We start from the raw sequence: 23,323 nt of genomic DNA on the forward strand, positions 1-23,323 counted from the left end.
CACGCCGATTTTCAATTGCAGTACGTGCGGTGGCATCCCTGGCAGATCGAGTGAATTCAAAAATTCTGTTGGATAATTAACCGCTTCATCTGCTTCCACAACAGTGTTGACGGACTTGTATGTGACTGCCTCGCTTTGAATGTTAGACTGAATAATATTGTTAAGTTCGTAGACGTCTTTGTTCTTGGCCGCAAGAATAGCTCGTTCACTCAGCCAATCGTGATTCTTATAATTGGTTTGAATATTAGGAAATACTTTTTGAACCAATTCTTCTTTTGACGTCACTAAATTGCAGAAGTTATGAGGCAATGAAATTCGTCTTGAGGTCAGATCAACCGGCACCTTTCCGTTCCCAATTTCCAGCAATTGACATGAGAATATCTCAGCTGATCGATCGTTTTGCAGCTGGGCACGCATATTTGTAGTTAATTTTAATGTCTTTACGTGTCGCCACAAAGTAGAGTATTTGAGGGAAGCGTTTATTTCGTGCGCTGGTGTCGATTGAGGAATTACAGGTAATGTTTGCCTGAAATCTCCTGCAAGCAATATTAATGCGTTCCAAAATGGTCTGATGTTTCCACGCAAATCTTGCAATGAGCGATCAAGAGCCTCAAGCGATTTTTTGTGCACCATTGTGCATTCATCCCAAACAATAAGTTTGCATTTTTGCAATACTTTTCCCATGCCGGATGCTTTGGAAATGTTGCACGTGGGAGTTTCAATGAATTGCATGTTCAATGGCAATTTCAAAGCAGAATGAGCAGTTCTTCCGCCTGGTAGCAATGTCGCAGCTATTCCGGACGACGCAAGAGCTAAGGCTATGTCATTTTGGGATCGAATTGCTGCCAGAATCAATGTAATTAGGAACATTTTACCAGTTCCTCCTGGCGCATCTAAGAAGAAGATTTCTCCAACCCCGTTATTGACAGTTTGCATTATTTGATCGTAAATGCCATTTTGCTCAAGTGTTAGCTTAGGAATATTTGATTGCACATACGACAAAAGATCACCCGTGTTGTAATTTTGTTCACGACACAATTCTACATGGAACGAAGCACGCGTCATTTTGACATAACGTGAAGAAAGCAGTTAATGTTGTAGCCAGTGGATTCAGGGCTATTTGTTGCACATTTGCAGCTGTGAAATAAATGTGTTGTCCATTTTCTAGATGTACTGCTAAGTGAACAACAGCTGGACTTCGTTCATGTATAGGAAATGAAAGAATTCGTTGCTGCTTATGTATCTTCCAGCCTGACCAGCATGTGTTCCTTTTATGTCCAACAGATGGCACTGTTTTTCAAAAAAAGCATGTTTTTACCTGTCACAGGTGTGACATCTATATAATATAGGTATACAAAAACACGCGCGTATTCGAATGCAACGTTGTGTCAAAATTTCAAAGCAATCGGTAAAGAACTTTCAGAGATTTTAGATTAAAAAGAATGTTTTTACCTGTCACAGGTGTGGTGAGGAGGTTAGTGGATTTTGGCCCCTCTGCTAGGCCGGAATCTCCTGGCAGTTACCTTTCTTCAGAACTTGGAACTTCCATAGAAGGCCGCAGTTCCAAGAAACATCGCTAGATGGCGCCAAATAGGAGAGAACATGGAAATAGGAGAGAAGGCAGAGGCAGTGGCCTACTGGTTGGTGATGTCACAATGACTTCTCTCCTATTTGCATAAGTGGCTTGGAGGAGGCCTCTGGGCTTTTATATACCCTATTTCTTCGATTCTAAGACACACTTTTGTCCCCATCTATAATATAGTTACATAAAAACACGCGCGTATTCGAATGCAACGTTGTGTCAAAATTTCAAAGCAATCGGTGAAGAACTTTCGGAGATTTTAGATTAGGAACAAACGAACATTTACATTTTTATTTATATAGATTATTATTATTATTATTATTATTCGTCTCTTTCTTGCTTGAGCCTCGTGTGGCGCAGAGCGGTAAAACAGCAGTTTCTGCAGCTGAAACTCTCCCCACGGCCTGAGTTCGATCCCAGCGGAAGCTGGTTCTCAGGCAGCCGGCTCGGGTCGATTCAGCCTTCCATCCTCCCGAGGTCGGTAAAATGAGTACCCAGTTAGCTGGGGGAAAGGGAATAACGGACGGGGAAGGCAACGGCAAACCACACCGCTATAAGGCCTGCCAAGAAAATGTCAGCGAAAGCTGGCGTCCCTTCAAGAGTCAGTAATGACTCAGTGCTTGCACGAGAGGTTCCTTTCCTTTCCTTCTCTCTTGCTCATGGCGGTTTTTCTAGATGGACATGATGGGCATTGCCAAGTCATGCTGTCTTTTACGGATTCAGGAATTTCCTGACAATTGAGCATGTTTTAAGTATGACTGCTTTCTGGATGGTGGTGTGGATGTATTTTGGTAGGCCCAACTTCTGAAGGTTTTCTGTGTAGTTTTTTGATGTGATGCCAGTGTCATGTCTCTCCCAAGCCCTCGTACTTTCAATGGGAGGCAAATGATGAGGCTTGCTAAGTAATCTACAAAGCTTTTATTAAGCAACAAATGTCTCTTTAACCTGAGTAGAGTCTACCTCATTGTAAAGACGCCTTAAGCAATTATTATGCAAACTAAGCAAGACAATTGTCCAATCAAGAAGAATAGGAAGCCACTTCCCAAACGCCCATAACTTCAGAGAGCCTGGTGTGGAGGCAGATTCTGGCGTAATCGAACTGACTTTCTCACACCTTCCTTCTGCCCTGTGTTTGAGCTTCCGGCGGACCCTTGCATCAGCTAGCTTGTCGGGATGCTCACCTCTGGAAGAAGGCTCACTTCCCACCAAATGTGTAGGATTTGGCCTTGAGGAGATAAGCTCTGGAGGGGGCTGACTTCCAGCTGGGGAATCGCCCATGAGAGCTTCCTCCCCCACTGGTGTGGTCTAGCTGGTGTTTGACGCTGCATCTTCTAGTTCTGAATCTGATTCTGATTGATTACCTGAAACCCCTTCTTCCGAAACAGGGGCAGTAGGGTTAAACATGACAGCCAGTGACTGATGTGACGAACGGAATAATTGTGACCTTTTCCTGTTGCCATAATTCTTTGACTTCTATGGCCAGTGGTATATATTTTTCTCTCTTTTCCTCTTCCTTTTCAACAACATTTTTGTCATTCGGTATTGCTATGTCAATGAAGTATGTGTGTTTTTCTTTTTTGTCTGTGACTGTTATGTCTGGTTGGTTGCAAAGTATTGTTTTGTCAGTATGAATTGTTCTCTCCCGGTATATTTTATGATCTGCATTTTCCAAGATTGTTTCGGGTGAGTATGTATAGTGTGGTGTAGGTTGTTTGATAAGTTTGAATTTGATGGCCAGTTGTTGGTGAATTATTTTTGCAGGTGTATTGTGTCTGTCTGTATAGTCAATTCCTGCCAGAATTTTACATCCTCCTGTTACATTGTTTATTGTTTCTTGGAATTGATGGTATTACCTACGTAGGTCTGTTGTTACGTTGTTATCTGTTATTATGTATTTTTGGTAGTTCTTAGTTACTATAACTTGATCCTGTATAGCTATTAGGAAATTATTATTATTATTAACCCTATTTCTTCGATTCTAAGACACACTTTTTCCCCATATAAACATCTCTGAAAACAGGGTGCGTCTTAGAAGCGCGGCTGCGTTTATTATTTCTTAGAATCAAAGCTTTTTTTTCTGTTGGTGGTACTGAAATTAGCGTGCGTCTTACAATCGATGGCGTCTTAGAATTGAAGAAATACGGTACATTTCTATACCGTCCCATAGCTGAAGCTCTCTGGGCGGTTACATAAGATTAAAACAATTAAAAACAATATTCAAAATTCAAAACCACAATTTTAAAATGCAGCACACACAGAAACATATACCTAAAAACAACTATAAAAAGAAACTTTATAAACAACTAAGGCTTATAATGAGAAAATTCCTTTTTTTTTTCCTTTAGTGATTTTGATTTGTTATGACTAGGGATGTGCTCCGCTTCTAATCGGACCGGAGAAGCAGTAGCGGAGCGGGGGGCTTCGCCTGCCCTTAAGGCGGAGGCGAAGAGGATTGGGGGGCCGGCGGAGCGTGGCGAAGAGGGTCGAGGTGAAGGCGGATCCTTCGCCTCGATCCGGAGCTCCGCCGGAAAGGTAAGTGGGGTTTACCAGGCCCTGCCGCTGTCGCTGTCGCCCATGCGGCGACAGCAGCAGGGCCCGGTAACGCCCCCCGCCCTCCTCTCCCTTACCTGCCTCCGTCCGCGGTCCGTCAGCATCTCCAATTGAGCCCGTGGTTCCAGCAGGAAGTCTGGGCTGCACTTGCGGCCCAGACTTCCTGGTGGAACCGCGGGCTCAATTGAAGCCGGCGACGGACCGCGGATGGAGGCAGGTAAGGCCCCCCTCCTCCTTACCGGGCTCTGCCGCCATCACCGCATGGGCAGCGATGGCGGCAGGGCCCGGTAACCCCCCCTATGGGGGGGGACCGGAGCTCCGATCCGGATCCGGAGCTCCGAGTGGAGCGGAGTGGGCACAGGCGGAGTGGGGGCGGGGCGAAGCGGGCCGATCCGAAAATGGTGGATCTTAAAGTGTAGCGGAGTGGGGGGGTCCGTGCACACCCCTAGTTATGACGTACGCTGCTTTTCTTTTTGTTGCCTTTATCTCGTTAAGCTTATTTTCAAATAAAATAAAACCTCGTGATTAAAAGAAAGGGAAAAAAAAAGACAGAAAGCCCTTGATAAAATGCCCTCTGGAGAACGCCCTCCTATGTCAATTGGCCCTGGGCCTCCCAGCTCTTTCAATCATTGCTCATAGGACTCCGTTTCCAGACCCCTCCTGGTTACCTCCTCCTGGACATGCTCCAGTTTCTTTGTGTCCTTCATAAAATGTGCTGCTACCCTGTGCTGGACGCAGTACTCCACCTGTACCTTGACCAGCACATGGGTACAGAGAGAGCCACACACAGACAGAGAATATGTCAATAGTGCAGCTCAAAGGCCATCGGAGGCAAAAGGCTGCCATTTATTTATATATTTATTTATTTTATTTATTTTATTTATTACCTTTTATACCGCCCAATAGCTGAAGCTCTCTGGGCGGTTCACAAAGATTAAAACCATAATAAAACAACCAACAGGTTAAAAGCACAAATCCAAAACGCCATGGAAGTATCACAGACTTACTGCTGCATAGCTATGCACAGGAATGCCATTGACCTATATGGCTGCCTTTTATATTTCATGGCATTTCGACTCCCAGTTTCACAACCCTCTTCTTTCTGTATCTATGCAGTTGCCAACTAAGGCTAATAAGACTTCAGGCATCTTACTAGGTGGGCTCAAGTAGTCCATGAAAGCTTCTGCCGCGAATGACCGGAAAGCCTTGAACATGCCCCAGAACTCTTTGCTGCGGGACTGGCCCAAGCCATTTTGCTGCCTGAGGCAGAAAACAAGATGGCGCCCCCCTCCCGTACCATGTCCAAAAGCAGATGAATCTGTCCTTAATGCTCATGATGGGACAGCAACTTCCACTACACCTGAAGGCAGCAGGCTAACTTAGGGGTGTGTGGAGCAGGCTGCATGGCCCACATTTCTCTCCTCCAATGCCTTGCCGCCATCTCACGGCATCCGCTGCCTGAAGCAACTACTTCACTTCGCTTAATGGTAGGGCTGGTCCCGCTTTGCTCTTTACCCCTGTGGGACTTCATCCTGGGAAGAGCTACAAGAGGGAATCTCCAGGAAAGCCTTTTCTCTCCTTCCTACCTCACCCTTTTAGCTGGAGACTCAATCTGGGAGCTTCTGCATTGAGATCAGGTGTTTCACCGAGCTATAGTTGGGCTGCTAATACCATTTGCCAACAGGGTTCCTTGGGAGAAGAAGGGCCTGGACACATTCCTCGCTTGTCCTACTGCTGCAGAGACGGTCTGTTCCACCATTCTGTCAATACACGGCAGGCCAAGATGATTTCTTCAGCAGGAGGAATTGTTGCCTTCAGGAATGTGGCCCATGGAGCTACCACACTTAGTAGACCCTTCTTGGTGGGGGGCTAGGGTGACCAGATGGAAAGGAGGACAGGGCTCCTGTATCTTCAACAGTTGTGTAGAAAAGAGAATTTCAGCAGGTGTCATTTGCATGTATGCAGCACCTGGAGATATTTCTTCTTCATCACAACAGTTGAAGCTGCAGGAGCCCTGCCCTCTTTTGTATCTGGTCACTCCAGCAGTTTTAACTGTTGTGATGAAGAAGGAATTTCACCAGGTGCTGCCTGCATACAAATGACATCTGCTGAAATTCCCTTTTCTATACAGCTGTTACAGATACAGGAGCCCTATCCTCCTTTCCATAGGGTCACCCTAGTGGGGGCACCCTGACTATGGAACTTCCTCCCAGCCGAGATCTGGCTGTTCCCCACGCTGTTGTCATCCCCACATCTATTTGCACAAGCTTGAGGGCGGAATAGGCAAGTGTTTCATCTGTTTTCTGGTGTAGCAATGGTTTTATTGTAATTTATTGTGTATTTGTAAGTTTAGAGTTAAGATTGTAACAGTGGTTATGCATTGTCTTGTTTTAATATGGGTGGCTAGCTGCCCTAGGCTCCATGCAAGGAAGGGCGGGATATAAATGAATATAAATAAAACGAATAAAGAATAAAATCAATAAGTGGCACTCCACTCTGACCTCCAGTGATAACTTCCCATTCCACTAGAACAGTCTTTCCCAGCCAGATGCCTTCTAGATGTGTTGGACTACAACTCCCATTATTGCCAGGCCAGCTGGCTGGGGATGATGAGAGCGACAGTCCAAACACATCTGGAAAGCTGCCCCAGGCCAGGGAAGGCTACAATGGACGATATACATTTTGAACCCAGAGATTATTCCGTGTCCCAGAGTGCAGGACACGGAATCATGGGCTCAAGTTACAGGAAGCCAGATTTCGGCTAGACAGCAGGGAAAATGTCCTGACTGTTAGAGCAGTACGACAATGGAACCTGTTATCTAGGGAGGTTGTGGGCTCTCCCACATTCAAGAGGCAACTGGACAACCACCTGTCAGGGATGCTTTAGGGTGGATTCCTGCATTGAGCAGGGGGTTGGACTCGATGTCCTTGTAGGCCCCTTCCAGCTCTACTATTCTATGATTCTATGGTTTTGCTTTTATTTTATTTTTTTCAAAGTGTCCTAGTGCCTCTCCCATTTCTTACCCAGGTTTAATCCCATCCGACAAGCACTCTGCTTCCTATGTGCTAAGGAAGCCGGGCGGTGGGAACGCGCTGATCATTGCTGTCGGCGGAGCGCAAGAAGCCCTGGACGCACGGCCTGGCGCTTTCACGCTGCTGCTGGAAAACCGGAAGGGCTTTGTCCGGCTGGCTATACAGCACGGGTGAGTCCGGTGTGTGTGTGTGTGTGCCACCTGGTACAAGGTCCAGGCTAAAAATACTGGCAAAACACTTCACAGTGTGGCATGGCACCATTTGTGGGTGGTGACGTTGCTTCACATTGAGGCTGGGGCGTTCCAGGGGGCGGCAGCGGATCGAAGCCCATGGTAGATCAGTGGGGATGGCAGGAAGGCCAGGAAGAAACTGGGGGGGGGGGGCTTGATGAGCTAAATGACCACTGCGCTGCCCAGAAAGTCCACGCTCCCTCCTACCACGGAGAGTTGCCGCTCCCACCCTGCCGCTGCGATGCTGCGAGGTTTTGAACCAACAGTGCCATCCAGACAACCCCTGTCCGATTCCAGTTTAAAGAAAAAGAATCTTTGGGACTTTTGCCCATCCACACTTAGGAGACAACAGATTGAAGAGGGAGGCTCACAGCCTTCCACACACTTATGGTGAGATCATAGGATCATAGAATAGTAGAGTAGGAAGGGGCCTAAAAGGCCATCGAGTCCAACCCCCTGCTCAATGCACCATATTTCTATTTAAATTGTAAGAATTATTTCTACATTTGCATCTAGACCGATAAATCGACATATGCAAACTTTATGCAACTCCGCATCCTTTTCTTTTGCGATTCAAAATCCGCTGCCCTAAGAGAAACTGCGGAGCAGGGCCTGAAAGGGGTTCGAGTCAAACCGAACGGCGACTGGCTGGAATGCAGGGGTCGGCGCTGGTCCCAAATCCACCTTTTTGTAGGCAGCCAAACCTGGATCAGCTGCAGAATCTCTAAAGGGGGTTGGACTCGATGGCCTTGTAGGCCCCTTCCAACTCTGCTATTCTATGATTCTATGATTCTAATGCTACAACTTCCTCCTTCCTCCCATCCCGCAGCACCCCGCTTGTCCCCGTGTTTTCCTTCGGAGAGAACGAACTGTTCGATCAAGTCGAAAACCCCAAGGGCTCCTGGCTGAGATGGACCCAAGAACGCCTGCAGAAGGTCATGGGCATCTCCTTGCCTCTCTTCCATGCCAGAGGGGTCTTCCAGTACAGCTTCGGGCTGCTTCCGTATCGGCGGCCAATCCACACCGTGGGTAAGTCCAGGGCTGGCTGGGGGGTGGGGGCATTGACAAGATCCCCCTGGCCTTGCTCCTCCACTTCCCCATCGCCACCTACTGCTTCTCCTGCCTCTCGCTCTGGCCCAGACAACGGTGGCAGGGAGAATCATAGAATCATAGAACAGTAGAGTTGGAAGGGGCCTGCTCAATGCAGGAATCCACCCTAAAGCATCCGTGACAGATGGTTGTCCAGCTGCCTCTTGAAGGCCTCTAGTGTGGGAGAGACCACCACCTCCCTAGGTATCTGATTCCACTGTCGTACCGCTCTAACAGTCAGGAAGTTTTTCCTGATGTCCAGCCGGAATCTGGCTTCCTGTAACTTGAGCCCATGATTCCGTGTCCTGCACTCTGGGAAGATCGAGAAGAGATCCTGGCGCTCCTCTGTGTGACAACCTTTTAAGTATTTGAAGAGTGCTCTCATGTCTCCCCTCAATCTCCTCTTCTCCAGGCTAAATAGGCCCAGTTCTTTCAGTCTCTCTTCATAGGGCTTTGTTTCCAGACCCCTGATCATCCTGGTTGCCCTCCTCTGAACATGCTCCAGGTGGAGTAGGAGCAGGTGGAGAAGGAGAAGGTGGAGCAGGAGACGCCATGGCCTTCTTGCTCCCTGGCTCTCTGCTTGTCAAGCAAGTAGGTGGCACCAATGATGAGAAGAGGAGGAGGAGGAGGAGGAGGAGCAAGAGCTGCTGGTAACCATGGCAATGAGAAGGTAGACTCACAAAGACAAAGGCCTCATCTACACCAAGCAGGATATTCCACTATGGAAGCGGTATATAAATGGCAGGAGCCACACTACTGCTTTTTAGCGGTATTGAAGTGCTCTGGCAACTGTTGGGGGCCCATTGACACATTTATTTATTTATTTGTTTATTTATTACACTGATATACCACTCCCATAGCCAGGGCTCTCTGGGTAGTTTACAGACTTTTACAGTCTACACCAGACTTTTCTCTTCTCCCAGGCGTTTAACAGCATATACCGAGTTTTACACTGACCCGAGAATCGTTGTTTTAAATGGATATTGTCTGCTTTTATACTTTATTTTTTTTAAAAAAAATTGTATATCTGTTTTTAATGTTCATTTTTTTTAATAAATGAGCTTTGACTGTGGGGCGGTATATAAATGTAATATATTTATTTTATTTTATTACATTTTAATAAATAAATTAAAATTTATTTTAATAAGTGAATTTTAATAAATAAAATAATTTTAATAAATAATTTTTAATAAAATAAAATAAATTTATTTTAATAAATGAATTTTAATAAATAAAATAAATTTTAATAAATGAATTTTAATAAATAAAATAAAATAAATGAATTTTGAAAAATAAAATAAATTTTAATAAATGAATTTTAATAAATAAAATAAAATAAATGTATTTTAATAAATGAATTTTAATAAATAAAATAAATTTTAATAAATGAATTTTAATAAATAATAATAATATTTTAATAAAAGAATTTTAATAAATATAATAAATTTTAATAAATACATTTTAATAAATAAAATAAAATAAATGTATTTTAATAAATGAATTTTAATAAATAAATTTTAATAAATAAAATAAAATAAATGTATTTTAATAAATGTATTTTAATAAATAAAATAAATTTTAATAAATGAATTTTAATAAATAAAATAAAATAAATGTATTTTAATAAAAGAATTTTAATAAATAAAATAAATTTTAATAAATGAATTTTAATAAATAAAATAAAGTAAATGTATTTTAATAAATGAATTTTAATAAATAAAATAAATTTTAATAAATAAATTTTAATAAATAAAATAAATTTTAATAAATGAATTTTAATAAATAAAATAAAATAAATTTATTTTAATAAATGAATTTTAATAAATAAAATAAAATAAATTCATTTTAATAAATGAATTTTAATAAATAAATTTTAATAAATAAATTTTAATAAATAAAATAAAATAAATGTATTTTAATAAATAAATAAATAAATAAATACACCAAGCAGGATATAGCACTATGAAAGCGGTGTATGGTCTGTGTCAATGGGGCCCAACAGTTGTCAGGGCACTTCAGTACCGCTAGAAAGCAGTCGTGTGGCTCCTGCCTCTTATATACTGCTTTCATAGTGGAATATCCCGCTTGGTGTAGAGGAGCTCAACGTCTCTTGCCCAGGGCCCCTCAAAAACCTGGAGCCAGCACTGGGTAAGTCCATGCTCATGAACTGGCACTCGGGGGGAGATTGCTACAGAATGGATTTCTAACATCCAGCAGGCACACAAAGACACAGCAGAGTGGGTGTGGGTGTGTAGAGGCAGACTCCAAAGCCCTTTCTATACCATACAGGTGTAAAGGGAGGGAGAAGGAGGCGATCCCGGACTTACCTTCTTCCAGGATCATCCCTTGTGTCCAAATGGCCAGTGTGACATCCAGGATGGGAGGAGGGACGTCGCACGGGTGGAGGTGGCCATTTTTTAAAAAAGCTGCAGGAGGTGGAGCACACTCGTGCTCCAGCGAAACTTAAGGTAAAAAAATCATTTTGAAAAAGCCCCGACCCCATTGCCCAACCTAACCCCGACAGCCCTGGACTCCCCACCCCCCACCCCATTCCAGCTCCTTCCCTCTGATCAGCCCTGCTACTCACGGGGAAGAGAGAAGAAGCCGGGACGGGCGGCCACACCACCTGCGGTCCTCAGGATTGTCCTGGGACTGCAGGTAAAACGGGGATAACTGAGGTCTCAGTTATCCCAGGGAAATGGAGGGATCATCCCTCCTTGATCCCAGGACCCCTGTGTGTCATTTGGATGCACAGGGATGATCCCTGGAAAAACGTAGGTGTAGAAAGGGCCCAAGAGTCTCAAACCAGGTTGTCAGCATATTCCAGCTGCCTGATGCTCTGCGCTGCCACAGTTTACCAGAAGAGGGACCTGCTGCCATGCACCATGTCATTACTGGCGCTGGCCGGTGGGAGCTATTGCAGGCCGGCTCCCACAAGGGGCCAATACATGTTCCACCTGGCCTAGGCTGGCCATGTGACCTCCTTTATCTGACCCTTTGATCTGAAGGCCTGCCCAGTGCAAGTCTGGTTTAAAAGTGAAGACCCCAAAGAATGGAGAGCAGGCAGGGGATTGGGCCTTGAAATTTCTCATCCACAGTCACAGGGCCGGTGCTACCATAGAGGCCACTCAGGCGGCCGCCTACAACACCAAGCTAAGAGGGGTGCCGTGCAGTGCAGCACTCACACACATTGTTGGCTGTGAGCTGGCCCGGGCCGGCCCGAGGATTCAGCTGGGCCTGGGCATGTAAGATGGCGTCCGCGCCCGCCCAGCCGAAGCGAAGCCAGGGACGCTGGGGTGGGGTGGGGGGCAGCTCCACGTTCAGACTTCCACCCGGAAGCCACCCTCCCAGAGCTGCTCTAGCCAACCGGAAGCCGCCCTCCCAGAGCCGCTCTAGCCACCCGGAAGCTGCCCTCCCAGAGCCGGGAGGCCGCCGCCAGAAGAAGAAGAAGCTTGTCCCTGGCTTAAGCCAGCCTCTGCCTTACTCCCGAGGAAAGGGCACCAGGTTGCCTCACCTCTCTCCTCAAACAGGCCGCGATGTCCAGGCAGGCGGGCAAGCGGGACTCCCTCTCCCTTCCCCCAGGAAAGCGAGGGATTTGTGGAGTCCTCGCAAGGCAAACTCTCCCACTTCCCAATCCTGCGCGCGTGGATCAACGGGACTTGCATCTGAGAAAGCGTTGCACCGGGAGGCACTAGTGCGGCCCGATCCGCCTATGCCTCCTTACTCAGAAGCCGTATTCCCCCGAGTAAACGTGCAGAAGGGATCGGGACGCGAGGCTGCATAGCGGGTTGCATTCGCACGGAAGTAAGTCCCGGTGAATTCCAGATGGCTCGGTCCCAAATCGAAGTGAGCCAGTCCCAGCTCTCCACTCGGCGCACACGTTCGGACTTCCGCGCAATTTGGGTGTGTGCGTGCAAGTAGCTCGCCTTGCCTAGGGTGCAAAATAGTCTGGCACCGGCCTTGCACAGTCAGCACTGGACAGCAGATGGAGCAGGCCCATGGCTCACTGGGTCCCTATGGTGAGATGTATTGTACAGTACCTATTTCCAAATTGGCATATACAGACATGTCTCAACATATGCAAATTGTACGCAAATCTGCCCTCTTTTGTTCTCTTTTGGGGGCAATGTGTTTCCTCGTTTTGGTGATGCGTAAGTGGCCACCGTATGACTTGCCTCCTTTGGGAGGAAATCCGTAACTGGGGTGCTACCACTATAACGCCCATCATCCCCCACCAGCATGGCCATTGTAGCCCAACATATCTGGAGACGACTAGGTGGAGTGATAACAGTGATGGTAAAATGTGCTGGAGCTATTAGTCCCTATCAGGGAAGAGTTTATTAATGTATACACTACTTCCCTTCCCAAACAATCAGGGATCCTGATTGTTTGGGAAGGAAAGCAGGGAGCCAATGATTATTAACAGGTTTTTTTTCTGCCTGCTCTCGGGTGTTGAGACAGAGCATTTCCGGGTCTGGATTCACTGTGGTGAAGAAACTATAATCTGACCCAGTCAGGTTAACTTCAGCCCTTCCTTCTTGACAGGTTAATTTAGAAAGGCAGTTTCCTACGGTAAGGCCATCCTCTCTGATGGGATTTGATGGGCAGTGATTACCCATAATTGTTTTAGAGCTTGTTTGGATCATCTCGGTGGTTTTACCCGCTTTCACCAACCCCTGTAGCAGAGGACACTTAATGAGATAGATCAAGGTACGCCTGAAACAATGGAAGCATATTGTTGCCTGACAAACACAATTAGTATCAAACAAAGTATCAAACAAAGCCCTATGAAGAGAGACTGAAAGAACTGGGCCTGTTTAGCCTGGAGAAGAGCAGATTGAGGGGAGACATGATAGTACTCTTCAAATACTTAAAAGGTTGTCACACAGAGGAGGGCCAGGATCTCTTCTCGATCCTCCCAGAGTGCAGGACACGGAATAACGGGCTCAAGTTAAAGGAAGCCAGATTCCAGCTGGACATCAGGAAAAACTTCCTGACTGTTAGAGCAGCATGACAATGGAATCAGTTACCTGGTTAGGTCGTGGCCTCTCCCACACTAGCGGCCTTCAAGAGGCAGCTGGACAATCATCTGTCAGGGATGCTTTAGGATGGATTCCTGCATTGAGCAGGGGGTTGGACTCGATGGCCTTGTAGGCCACTTCCAACTCTGCTATTTTATGATTCTATGATAGGGTTGTTGACTGACGTAAGGTGGGTTGAAACAGTATCACTGCCATTCTACAAACACATGATTAAAAAATTAAGAAGTGGCTTCTAAAATGCATGTTTGGGCTAAGAGCAGGTTCTCCTGGGTCTGAAAGGGCAGATCGAAAGGAACGTTCCTCTCCCATCCATCTCCGTATGAAACTGACTGGTCGCAAAGGACTGTAGCTGAGTGGTGGAACACCTTCTGGGTGTGCAGAAGGTCCCAGGTTCAGTCCCCGCCTTCTCCAAGTAGGGATAGCAAAGATTCCTGTCCGAGGGTAAAATCCAACGGTATCATTCCACAAACTCAAATAACGCAAGCGGAGCCCCACTGAATCTTTCCATTGAGCAAGTAGCTACCCATTACCCTTGTGTAATGGGTTGCACAAGTGGAATCTTTAGTTGGATTCTTCTCTTGCGCGTGGTTCAGAACCTAGTTTCTGCTAGTGCAACGTTCGTTGGATATGACCCTGAGATCCTGGACAACTGCTGCCCGTCAGTGTAGATCGTATTGAGCCTGGTGGACCCATGGGGGGATTGGTACAAGGCAAGTTCCTACACAGTCCTAAGTTCATTGGCTGTTGGCTAAGGATGGCAGGAATGTCAGTGCAACACATCCAGAGGGCAGCAGGTTCAAGAAGGCCATAGCTAGACCTAAGGTTTATCCCAGGATCATCCCGGGTTCATCCCTGCCTGAGCGCTGGATGCCCTGTGTGGCACTTAGATGAACAGGTTCGACCCCAGGACAATCCTGGGATAAACCTTAGGTTTAGCTATGGCCGAAGTCTGAGTTATATTCATGTCTTCCTTCTGCTTCTCTTCCATCCCTTTCCCACCACCCTCAGTTGGGAAACCCATCAAGGTTGAGAAGAAGCACAACCCCAGCGAAGACGAAGTGGATGACTTACACAAAACGTACATGGAGGAACTCTGCAAGCTCTTTGAAGCGCACAAATTGAATTACAATGTTCCAGAGGACAAGCACCTTTCCTTCATATGAAGCCAGAAAGTCACCTTCGCCACGGACTCCCCTCTTTACGCTGAGTTGGATCCAAAGACCTGCCAGCCAGTGGACAAAACGTGCCCTCTAGCACCAATCCACAAATACTTGCGCGCACGTTTGAGCAATGCTAAAATAGGGTCATTCTATAGTAGCTCTCATGCTTCCATGTGCACAAGGAGAGTATCTTTGAATTTGGTTTCACTTAGTAATTAACATTGTATTGAACGGTGTTTTTTTTAATTGTACACATAAACAAACAACCCCTGTTTCTCTTCTCACAGGGCCTTGCTAGACCAGGGGTTAGCGCGATGCGAGGCCCATGCTCGTCCCTGTGCGTCCAGATGACGCACAGGGGATCCCGGCCTCAGCCAGGCCTCGAGCCGCCCTGGCACCACGCTAACCAAAACCGCCTGTAGTGCGGTTCTTCCCGTGGTCCCGGCCTCAGGTTGGGCTGAGGCCGGGACCGCGGGTATGTAGCCAGGTCCACTGCTTTTCCTGGCTACCGGATTTACTCCTGAGTAGCCGGGGAAAGCGGCAGACGGGCCGCAGCGCTCAGGGCTACGGTGGGGACATGGGGGGGGCGAGTAATGGAGGCTGGGGAGATGGGGGGAATCGTGGCCCAGGAGACATTGGGGGAGGGATTGTGGGTGGGGGTGCTGGGCAGGGGATCGGACACCATGGGTGGGGGTGGGTGGGCAGGGGAAGGAGAACGGGGCCGGGGGGGCGGGCGGGGGATCGGACATCGTGGGTGGGGGTGCGGGCGGGGGAAGGAGAACAGGGCTGGGGGGCCAGGCGGGGGATTGGACATTGCGGGCGGGCAGGGGAAGGAGAATTAAAAACAACAACAACCCCTACTTACCTTTCCTGCCTCCTGCCACTTTAAAAATAAAAAATGGCAGCCGCAACAGCTTTCCTCCAGCGCTCGTCGCAGCTCGCGTCTGAATAAGGGTGAGATCTTGCGTTTTTCATAATGTGAGGTCTCCCCTCCTCTCCCCCAGATTCTCACCTAGGTCTAGCAAGGCCCTCACTGTCCTCCATCTGTTTACCTCTGACTCATTCCTCATCCACACATGCTTTATTTTCTTTCTTCTACTTTTTAAAATATCGACCCCTTCACAAATTTGCGTGTCATCTTTGCACAGGGGCCATGCTGATCTTCTCTGTATTGTTCCAATTTTGGTATACGTGCTGCTGAAGTGAGCAAACACATTGGGTTTTTTTTAATACTCTCTATCATGAGGTGTGGAACCCATGACGTAGGGAGGCCGTGGGCTCTCCCACCCTAGAGGCCTTCAAGAGGCATCTGTCACGTATGCTTTAAGGTGGATTCCTGCATTGAGCAGGGGGTTGGACTCGATGGCCTTGTAGGTCCCTTCCAACTCTGCTATTCTATGATTCTATGATTCTATGAAAATCCACCATGGGCAATGAGCTAGCCATCATTGATCTGGTCATGTCTCTGCAACAATCACCTTTATCTTCTCCGGGGAGTGGGGGGGAAGGCTGGAAAGTGCATTTTGCGATATGACACATTCTGGAGAGCTCCTTTAGAGTTCTGACTTGTTTTGACACAAACCTGCTTTAAGGTGGATTCCTGCATTGAGCAGGGGGTTGGACTCGATGGCCTTATAGGAGCCTTCCAACTCTGCTATTCTATGATTCTATGGAACAGCCCTTGTATGCCCAGAAGGGCATCTTTGGATCCAACATACTGAGAACTGGCCTCCTGTTAATTGTTAAGCTCTATGTTCTGAGAAATGTCAAATTTTGAGGGGGGACAAGGGTTTGGACAGCATACAGACATAAACTAGAATTGGGAGCATTTCTTCAGGAGGGTGATGAGGAGCAGCAAAATTAGCAAGATCAAATTGCCCCAAGCAATTCTGTTTAATGACCTGCAGGTCGAAAAACTTCCCAGACCCAGCCAAGTTTGATCAAACACCCTTGATTTCAGATGAGAAGATCACAAACATTTTCAGGATAGGAGTGTATACCTCCGTTTTTACTCACTGTAACAAATGAATGGACTTTGCAAAACATGGATGTTGTTGCTGTCAGGATGGGGGGTGGAGAAAGTATGTCAATTTGTTATTTTCAATAAAACCCCAGCAGAACAAATACATTCAGTCTTGCTCACTGACTGCAGTTTCTTGCATGACATGGCTGTGTTTCGGTGGCTTTGGATGGATCTTGGAGTGACTCTTCACTGTATTAGACTGCAGTAAGTTTGTCTCTAGAAGCTGCTCTCTGCAATGAAAGTTTTGGCCAGAAAGGAGGTTCGAAATATAGGAAATAAAATCAACCAAATGAGGAGAGCGGCTATGGGATTTTCCTTAATGTGAGCTTTCAAAACAAAATGTGGGAAATTCCTGCGGAGATAAAACATCCATGGAGATACAAGGGATGAAAAGAATCGGTTCTGGTCTGGATATCTCATCAGAAGCAAGCCTCCTTTTTCCGAATGAAGCAAAGCAAAAGAATAAAAATATCCGAGGAATGTCACAAACTTTTCGACACGCTTCTTGAGTAATCTTAGACATAATCCCATTGATGGATGGAGCACTTGCCGGGCATAAATAGCCTTGTGGCTTGAGCTTTGACTTAAATAAGACTGGGTGGTTCTTAAAGGAGCAAGAAGATTTATTGCATGGCGAGGGGAGGAGAAAAAGACACGCTCCACTTTCCTCAGTCTGGCTTCTGTCTCATGGGCGCATCATAACTATTGTGATGAAGAGTGAATTTCACCAAGTTCTCCATATATACAAATGACCCCTGCTGAAATTCCCTTTTCTATGCAACTGTTAAAGATACAGAAGCCCAGTCCTCCTTTTCATATGGGCTCCTGTATCTTTAACAGTTGTATTGAAAGGGGAATTTCAGCAGGTTTCGTCTGTGTGCATGCAGCACCTGGTGAAATTCTCTCTTCATCACAACAGCTAAAGCGGCAGGAGCCCTGCCCTCTTTTGTATCTGGTCACTCTAGTATAGCTCCTGCAGCTTTAACTGTGGCATTATGAAGAAGGCATTTCACCAGGGGCTGCATGCATACAAATGACCCCTGCTGAAGTTCCCTTTTCTATGCAGCTGTTAAGATACAGGAGCCCATTCCTCCTTTCCATATGGTCACCCTACTTATAACAGGTGCCTCAGCACAGTGGCTTGTAGGATGGGGTTGCTGTAACAAAAGTATAGGGCTCATCTAAAAATACCTGACTTTTTCAAGGAAAGTCTTTTTTAAAAAAACCAGAGCAACAACAAAACAAATGAAAAACTAAATTAAGTAACCTTTGCCCTGTGCAGCTGCTATTTCTGAAATTAGAGCCGGCTTTGTACAGCCATCGGCTGGAGTACCCGATTGCACTCCGCTCACACTTCTGGGTTTCCTCATTTGGTTCGAGAATGTCGCAAGACAATCTGACACTCTTGCCCAACGTGTCTTTTCTCTACTTCTCTTGCTGTCTGGAATCCTTAAAGAGCCCTCTCCATGTTGGCGTGCTCCAGATTTTTCGGGAACTGCAGCCCAACACTTCTGGAAGGCACCCGGTTGGGGAAGGCTGAACGTCTATTTTATTTATTTTATTTTATTTTATTTTATTACACTTATATACCGCTCCCATAGCCAGGAATCTCTGGGCGGTTTACAGAAATTCTAAAATTGAGGTAAAAACAAGTATATAAAATTTAAAACTCTAAAACATAGAACATACACACATAAAGCATTAAAAACCGATTAAAAACTAAACATGTGGGTAATTAAGATGTGCTGCCATATGCCTGGGCAAAGAGGAAAGTCTTAACCTGGCGCCGGAAAGATAGCAGCGTTGGGGCCAGGCGAGCCTCATCAGGGAGATCTTTCCACAGTCTGGGGGCCACCACTGAAAAGCCCCTGTCCCTCGTTGCCACACTCCGAGCCTCCCTCGGAGTAGGCACCCGGAGGAGGACCTTAGATGTTGAACGTAGTGACCGGGTATATTCACGTCGGGAGAGGTGTTCCAACAGGTATTGTGGTCCCAAGCCGTGTAAGGCTTTATAGGTCAAAACCAGCACCTTGAATTGGGCTCGGAAACATACAGGCAGCCAGTGCAAGCGGACCAGAGCAGGTGTTATACGGTCGAACCTTCTGGTTCCCGAAATCAATCTGGCCGCTGCATTTTGCATTTTTAACTTTAATCTGTTTAAAGTTAGTTAATTTTATAACAAATACAAATGTGACATTGTCTGGCCCATAAGGTAGGGTGACCATATGTAAAGGAGGACAGGGCTCCTGTATCTTTAACAGTTGTATTGAAAAGGGAATTTCAGCAGGTGTCATTTGTATATATGGAGATCCTGGGGAAATTTCCTCTTCATCACAACAGTTAAAGCTGCAGGTGCCCTGCCCTCTTTTAAATCTGGTCACAATATAGCTGCAGTATAGCTCCTGCAGCTTTAACTGTTGTGATGAAGAGGAAATTTCACCAGGTGTGACATGCATACAAATGACACCTGCTGAAATTCCCTTTTCAATACAACTGTTAAAGATACAGGAGCCCTGTCCTCCTTTACATATGGTCACCCTACATAAGGGTAGAGATCAAGGGGAGGAGGTGAACCCCAAATAGTTTCCATCCCTGTTTTAGGAGAACCACTGGACATTTTCTCAAGCACTGTGCAACTCTGGATTTTCTCTCCTGATTGGGTTCAAGTGAATTGAACTTGTGTGGTGTAGACTACTGCGGAGAGTGTTATGGGCAGATCCAAACATGTTTTTGTACACTCAGGATCAAAGGCTAATGGGATACCCCAGCAATTATGGTATAGTCATCCTTCTATTAGGACCCACAAAAATGTCACAAATTCGTAAGCAAACTAATAGGTTCTCGAGAGCTCTTCAACAGGCTGGAAGTTGATCAAAATGTGTGTGTGTGTGTTTTGAAAAAGAAATCTGGCCCTGCTATCCCACCAAATGAAGCTGAATTACATCTAGACACCAGTGAAGCAGCATGGGTGGCCAGATGTCCTATTTTACAAGGGACAAGCCTCTATTTGAAGAGTTGTCTAAGAGCAGCCCACTCTTGGAAGGTGAACTTGTGGTCTGACACATGCTGAGGGCCTTGCATTTCGTCCACCGGGCTGTTCTGTCGTTCCCACTGCCAGGCCAGTGGGGTCACTGGTGGGCCAAGTGCCTTCTGGTGGCCCCCTTCTCCATCGGAGGCCCTGGTGGGCTTACCCGGCAGCAGCGGCAGTCGACAATTGCAGCGACTGTGTCTTGTTGCTATTTTAATTCCACACAATGCTCCAGAGCGATGGTACACCAGGTGCACTGTGGGAAATTTAAATAGTAGATAGCACCACCATGGTAGGCATGGGGACTATCCTCCATTTGGCTTACGCCAAGGGTAGGCATGTTTGGGCAACGGGCGAGGGTCCAGGCCCCATCAGTGGCCCACTGACAAGAACCGCCTGGACTTGGTCTTTATTATTATTATTATTATTATTTATTTATTTATTTATTTATTTATATAGCACCATCAATGTACATGGTGCTGTACAGAGTAAAACAGTAAATAGCAAGGCCCTGCCGCATAGGTAGGTCTTCTCCGTTGCAACCTGCTTGTTCACCTGCGACTTGCTCTGGCCTTCCTCTGACCAGATTTCCCCAACCTGGTGCCCTCCAGATGTGTTGTTATTATTATTATTATTATTATTATTATTATTATTATTATTATTATTATTTATATAGCATCATCAATGTACATGGTGCTGTACAGAGTAAAACAGTAAATAGCGAGACCCTGCCGCATAGGCTTACATTCTAATAAAACCATAATAAAACAATAAGGAGGGGAAGAGAAAGCAAACAGGCACAGGGTAGGGTAAACAGGCACTGGGTAGAGATGGAAACCCCACAACCTCCATAGGTAGACTGTTGTACAGATCTCATATTTAATTGAAATCTAGGTAGCAGATCCTGGCCCTCCTCTGTGTTACCCAACTTTCTCTAGAACAGCCTCCCCAAAGTGGATTCCCTCTAGGGGTAGAATCATAGAATAGCAGAGTTGGAAGGGGCCTACAAGGCCATCGAGGCCAACCCCCTGCTCAATGCAGGAATCCACCCTAAAGCATCCCTGACAGATGGTTGTCCAGCTGCCTCTTGAAGGCCTCGAGTGTGGGAGAGCCCACAACCTCACCAGGCAACTGATTCCATTGTCGTACTGCTCTAACAGTCAGGAAGTTTTTCCTGATGTCCATCTGGAATCTGGCTTCCTTTAACTTGAGCCCGTTCTTCCGTGTCCTGCACTCTGGGAGGATCGAGAAGAGATCCTGGCCCTCCTCTGTGTGACAATCTTTTAACTATTTGAAGAGTGCTCTCATGTCTCCCCTCAATCTTCTCTTCTCCAGGCTAAACAGGCCCAGTTCTTTCAGTCTCTCTTCATAGGGCTTTGTTTCCAGATCCCTGATCATCCTGGTTGCCCTCCTCTGAACACGCTCCAGTTTGTCTGTGTCCTTCTTGAATTGTGGAGCCCGGAACTGGATGCAGTACTCAAGATGACGCCTAACCATTCTAAAAAAAAAGGACATGACACACAAGGAAAAGTGGATGGGGAGGGAAGAAGGAGAAAATAAAAAGAAATTAAGGAGACTGTTTAGGCTGGTGGGAAGGCCCTGCTCCGTCCTCTCATCTCCCAATGGAGGGGCAAACCAACAGCTCCTTCTTCCCCACAAGGTGAAGATGTTAGCCCTGGGGAGGGGGGGTCCAACTGAAGCAGGCTCTGATGGTCCCTGCCTGCTCCAGTCTCCCTCACATCTTCTTCCCCACAGGGTGAAGATGGCAGTTAGCTAGGGTGATCATATGACCAGATTTGCCCAGATTTGTCTGGGGTTTTGATGACAAATCCGGGAGGGGGAGGGGAAATCCGGATTTTCCAAAGAGCAGCTCTAATGGGACTTAACAAAAATGCTTATAACTCTGTCATTTTTTAAGATAAAGACATCAAACTTGGCACTATGGTAACTCTTAGGAAGGGCTTTAGTCATACCAAATTTGAAACAGATCCGTTCATCCATTGATTTCTTAGGAATTTTTTAAAAATTGAGGTTTTAAAATTATTATTTTTAAACCGTCATTTTTAAAGATAAAGAGATGAAAGTTGGCACTATGATAGATTTTAGGTAGAGCTTTAGCTATACCAAATTTGAAACAGATCTGTTCATCCATTGGTTTTTAGGAATTTTTTTAAAAATTTGAGGATTTTTTTTTAAAATGTTATTTTTAAAGATAAAGGGATGAAATTTGGCACCATGATTGCTCTTAACAAGGACTTTAGCTATGCCACGTTTCAAACAGATTCATCCATCCATTGAGTTTTAGGATTTTTTTTAAAGTTTGAGGTTTTAAAATTATTTTTTAAAAATGACATTTTTAAAGATAAAGGGCAGAAAGTTGGCACCATGATAGCTCTTAAGGAGAGATTTAGCCATGCCAAGTTTGAATCAGATCAGTTCATCCATTGTTTTTTAAGGATTTTTTTAAAAGTTCAAAGTTTTAAAATTATTGTGTTTTAAAACTGCTGGAGCCATATCCTTCAAACTCAGGTTGTCAAACCTCCTCTTTGGGGTGTTGCACATTGAGCAGTTTCAGCCCTTGGCATTAAGGGGATCTCCAGTCTTTAGGTAAGAAGTCTTGGGCAAGCAGGGCACCTTTCCTGTTGCAGATTTGGTGGGCAGTCGGGTACTTTTATATTGCATTGTGTATTTGTGCTTTTAACCTGTTGGTTGTCTTACTATGATTTTAATTTTTGTGAACCGCCCAGAGAGCTTCGGCTATTGGGCGGTATAGAAATGTAATAAATAATTGAGCAGGGGGTTGGACTCGATGGCCTTGTAGGCCCCTTCCAGCTCTGCTATTCTATGATTCTATGAAATAAATAAATAAATAAATAAATAAATAAATAAATAAATAAATACCTGGAGCTCAGCAGAGGCAAGCATCCACAAATCAAAATGACATTGAATCTCTCACTTGTTCTTTATTTCAGTGATTTTAACATTAAGATGTTATGTCTTAAATTTGTCTTAAATGTGTGCTGTAAAATCAGACATGTGACCAAGGCTATGTTCGGGTGGGCACGCCCCCTTGGTGCTGGACACGCCCCCTTGGGGGCCGGCCATGTTGTCCTCCTTTTTGGTTTCCAAAATATGGTCACCCTAAGTTAGCCCTGGGGGGGGGGGTGTCCAACTGAAGCAGGCTCTGATATTGCAACTCTACTATTCAAGGTGCTGGTTTTGACCTATAAAGCCTAACATGGCTTGGGACCACAATACCTGATGGAACGCCTCTCCCGACATGAATAAACCCGGTCACTACGTTCAACATCTAAGGTCCTCCTCCGGGTGCCTACTCCGAGAGAGGCTTGGAGTGTGGCAACAAGGGACAGGGCCTTTTCAGTGGTGGCCCCCAGACTTTGGAACGATCTCCTTGACGAGGCTCACCTGGCGCCAACGCTGCTATCTTTCCGGCACCAGGTTAAGACTTTCCTCTTTGCCCAGGCATATGGCGGCACATCTTAATCACCCACATGTTTATTTCTAGCGGTTTTAATGTATGTATGTATGTATGCTTTATGTATGTATGCTTTGCATTTTAGAATTT

General features: G+C 45.8%; 1 protein-coding gene and 1 non-coding gene across 2 annotated transcripts in view; one reads left to right on the forward strand and one right to left on the reverse strand.

The window, feature by feature from the left end:
* MOGAT2 (monoacylglycerol O-acyltransferase 2) overlaps positions 1–14,689 on the forward strand; it is a 38,476-nt gene extending 23,787 nt beyond the window's left edge. The window contains exons 3-5 of the mRNA XM_063127756.1: positions 7,161–7,335; positions 8,225–8,424; positions 14,535–14,689. Coding sequence (XP_062983826.1) covers positions 7,161–7,335; positions 8,225–8,424; positions 14,535–14,689 — 530 coding nt within the window. The remainder of the gene's footprint in view (positions 1–7,160; positions 7,336–8,224; positions 8,425–14,534) is intronic.
* A 1,100-nt stretch (positions 14,690–15,789) lies between these two features.
* LOC134399840 (U6 spliceosomal RNA) lies at positions 15,790–15,900 on the reverse strand. Its single transcript, XR_010025536.1, has one exon. It is a non-coding gene; the product is annotated as a U6 spliceosomal RNA (small nuclear RNA).
* Positions 15,901–23,323: the final 7,423 nt, after the last annotated feature.

The sequence above is a fragment of the Elgaria multicarinata genome, chromosome 5 (genome assembly GCF_023053635.1).
Source record: "Elgaria multicarinata webbii isolate HBS135686 ecotype San Diego chromosome 5, rElgMul1.1.pri, whole genome shotgun sequence".
Lineage (NCBI taxonomy): Eukaryota > Metazoa > Chordata > Lepidosauria > Squamata > Anguidae > Elgaria > Elgaria multicarinata.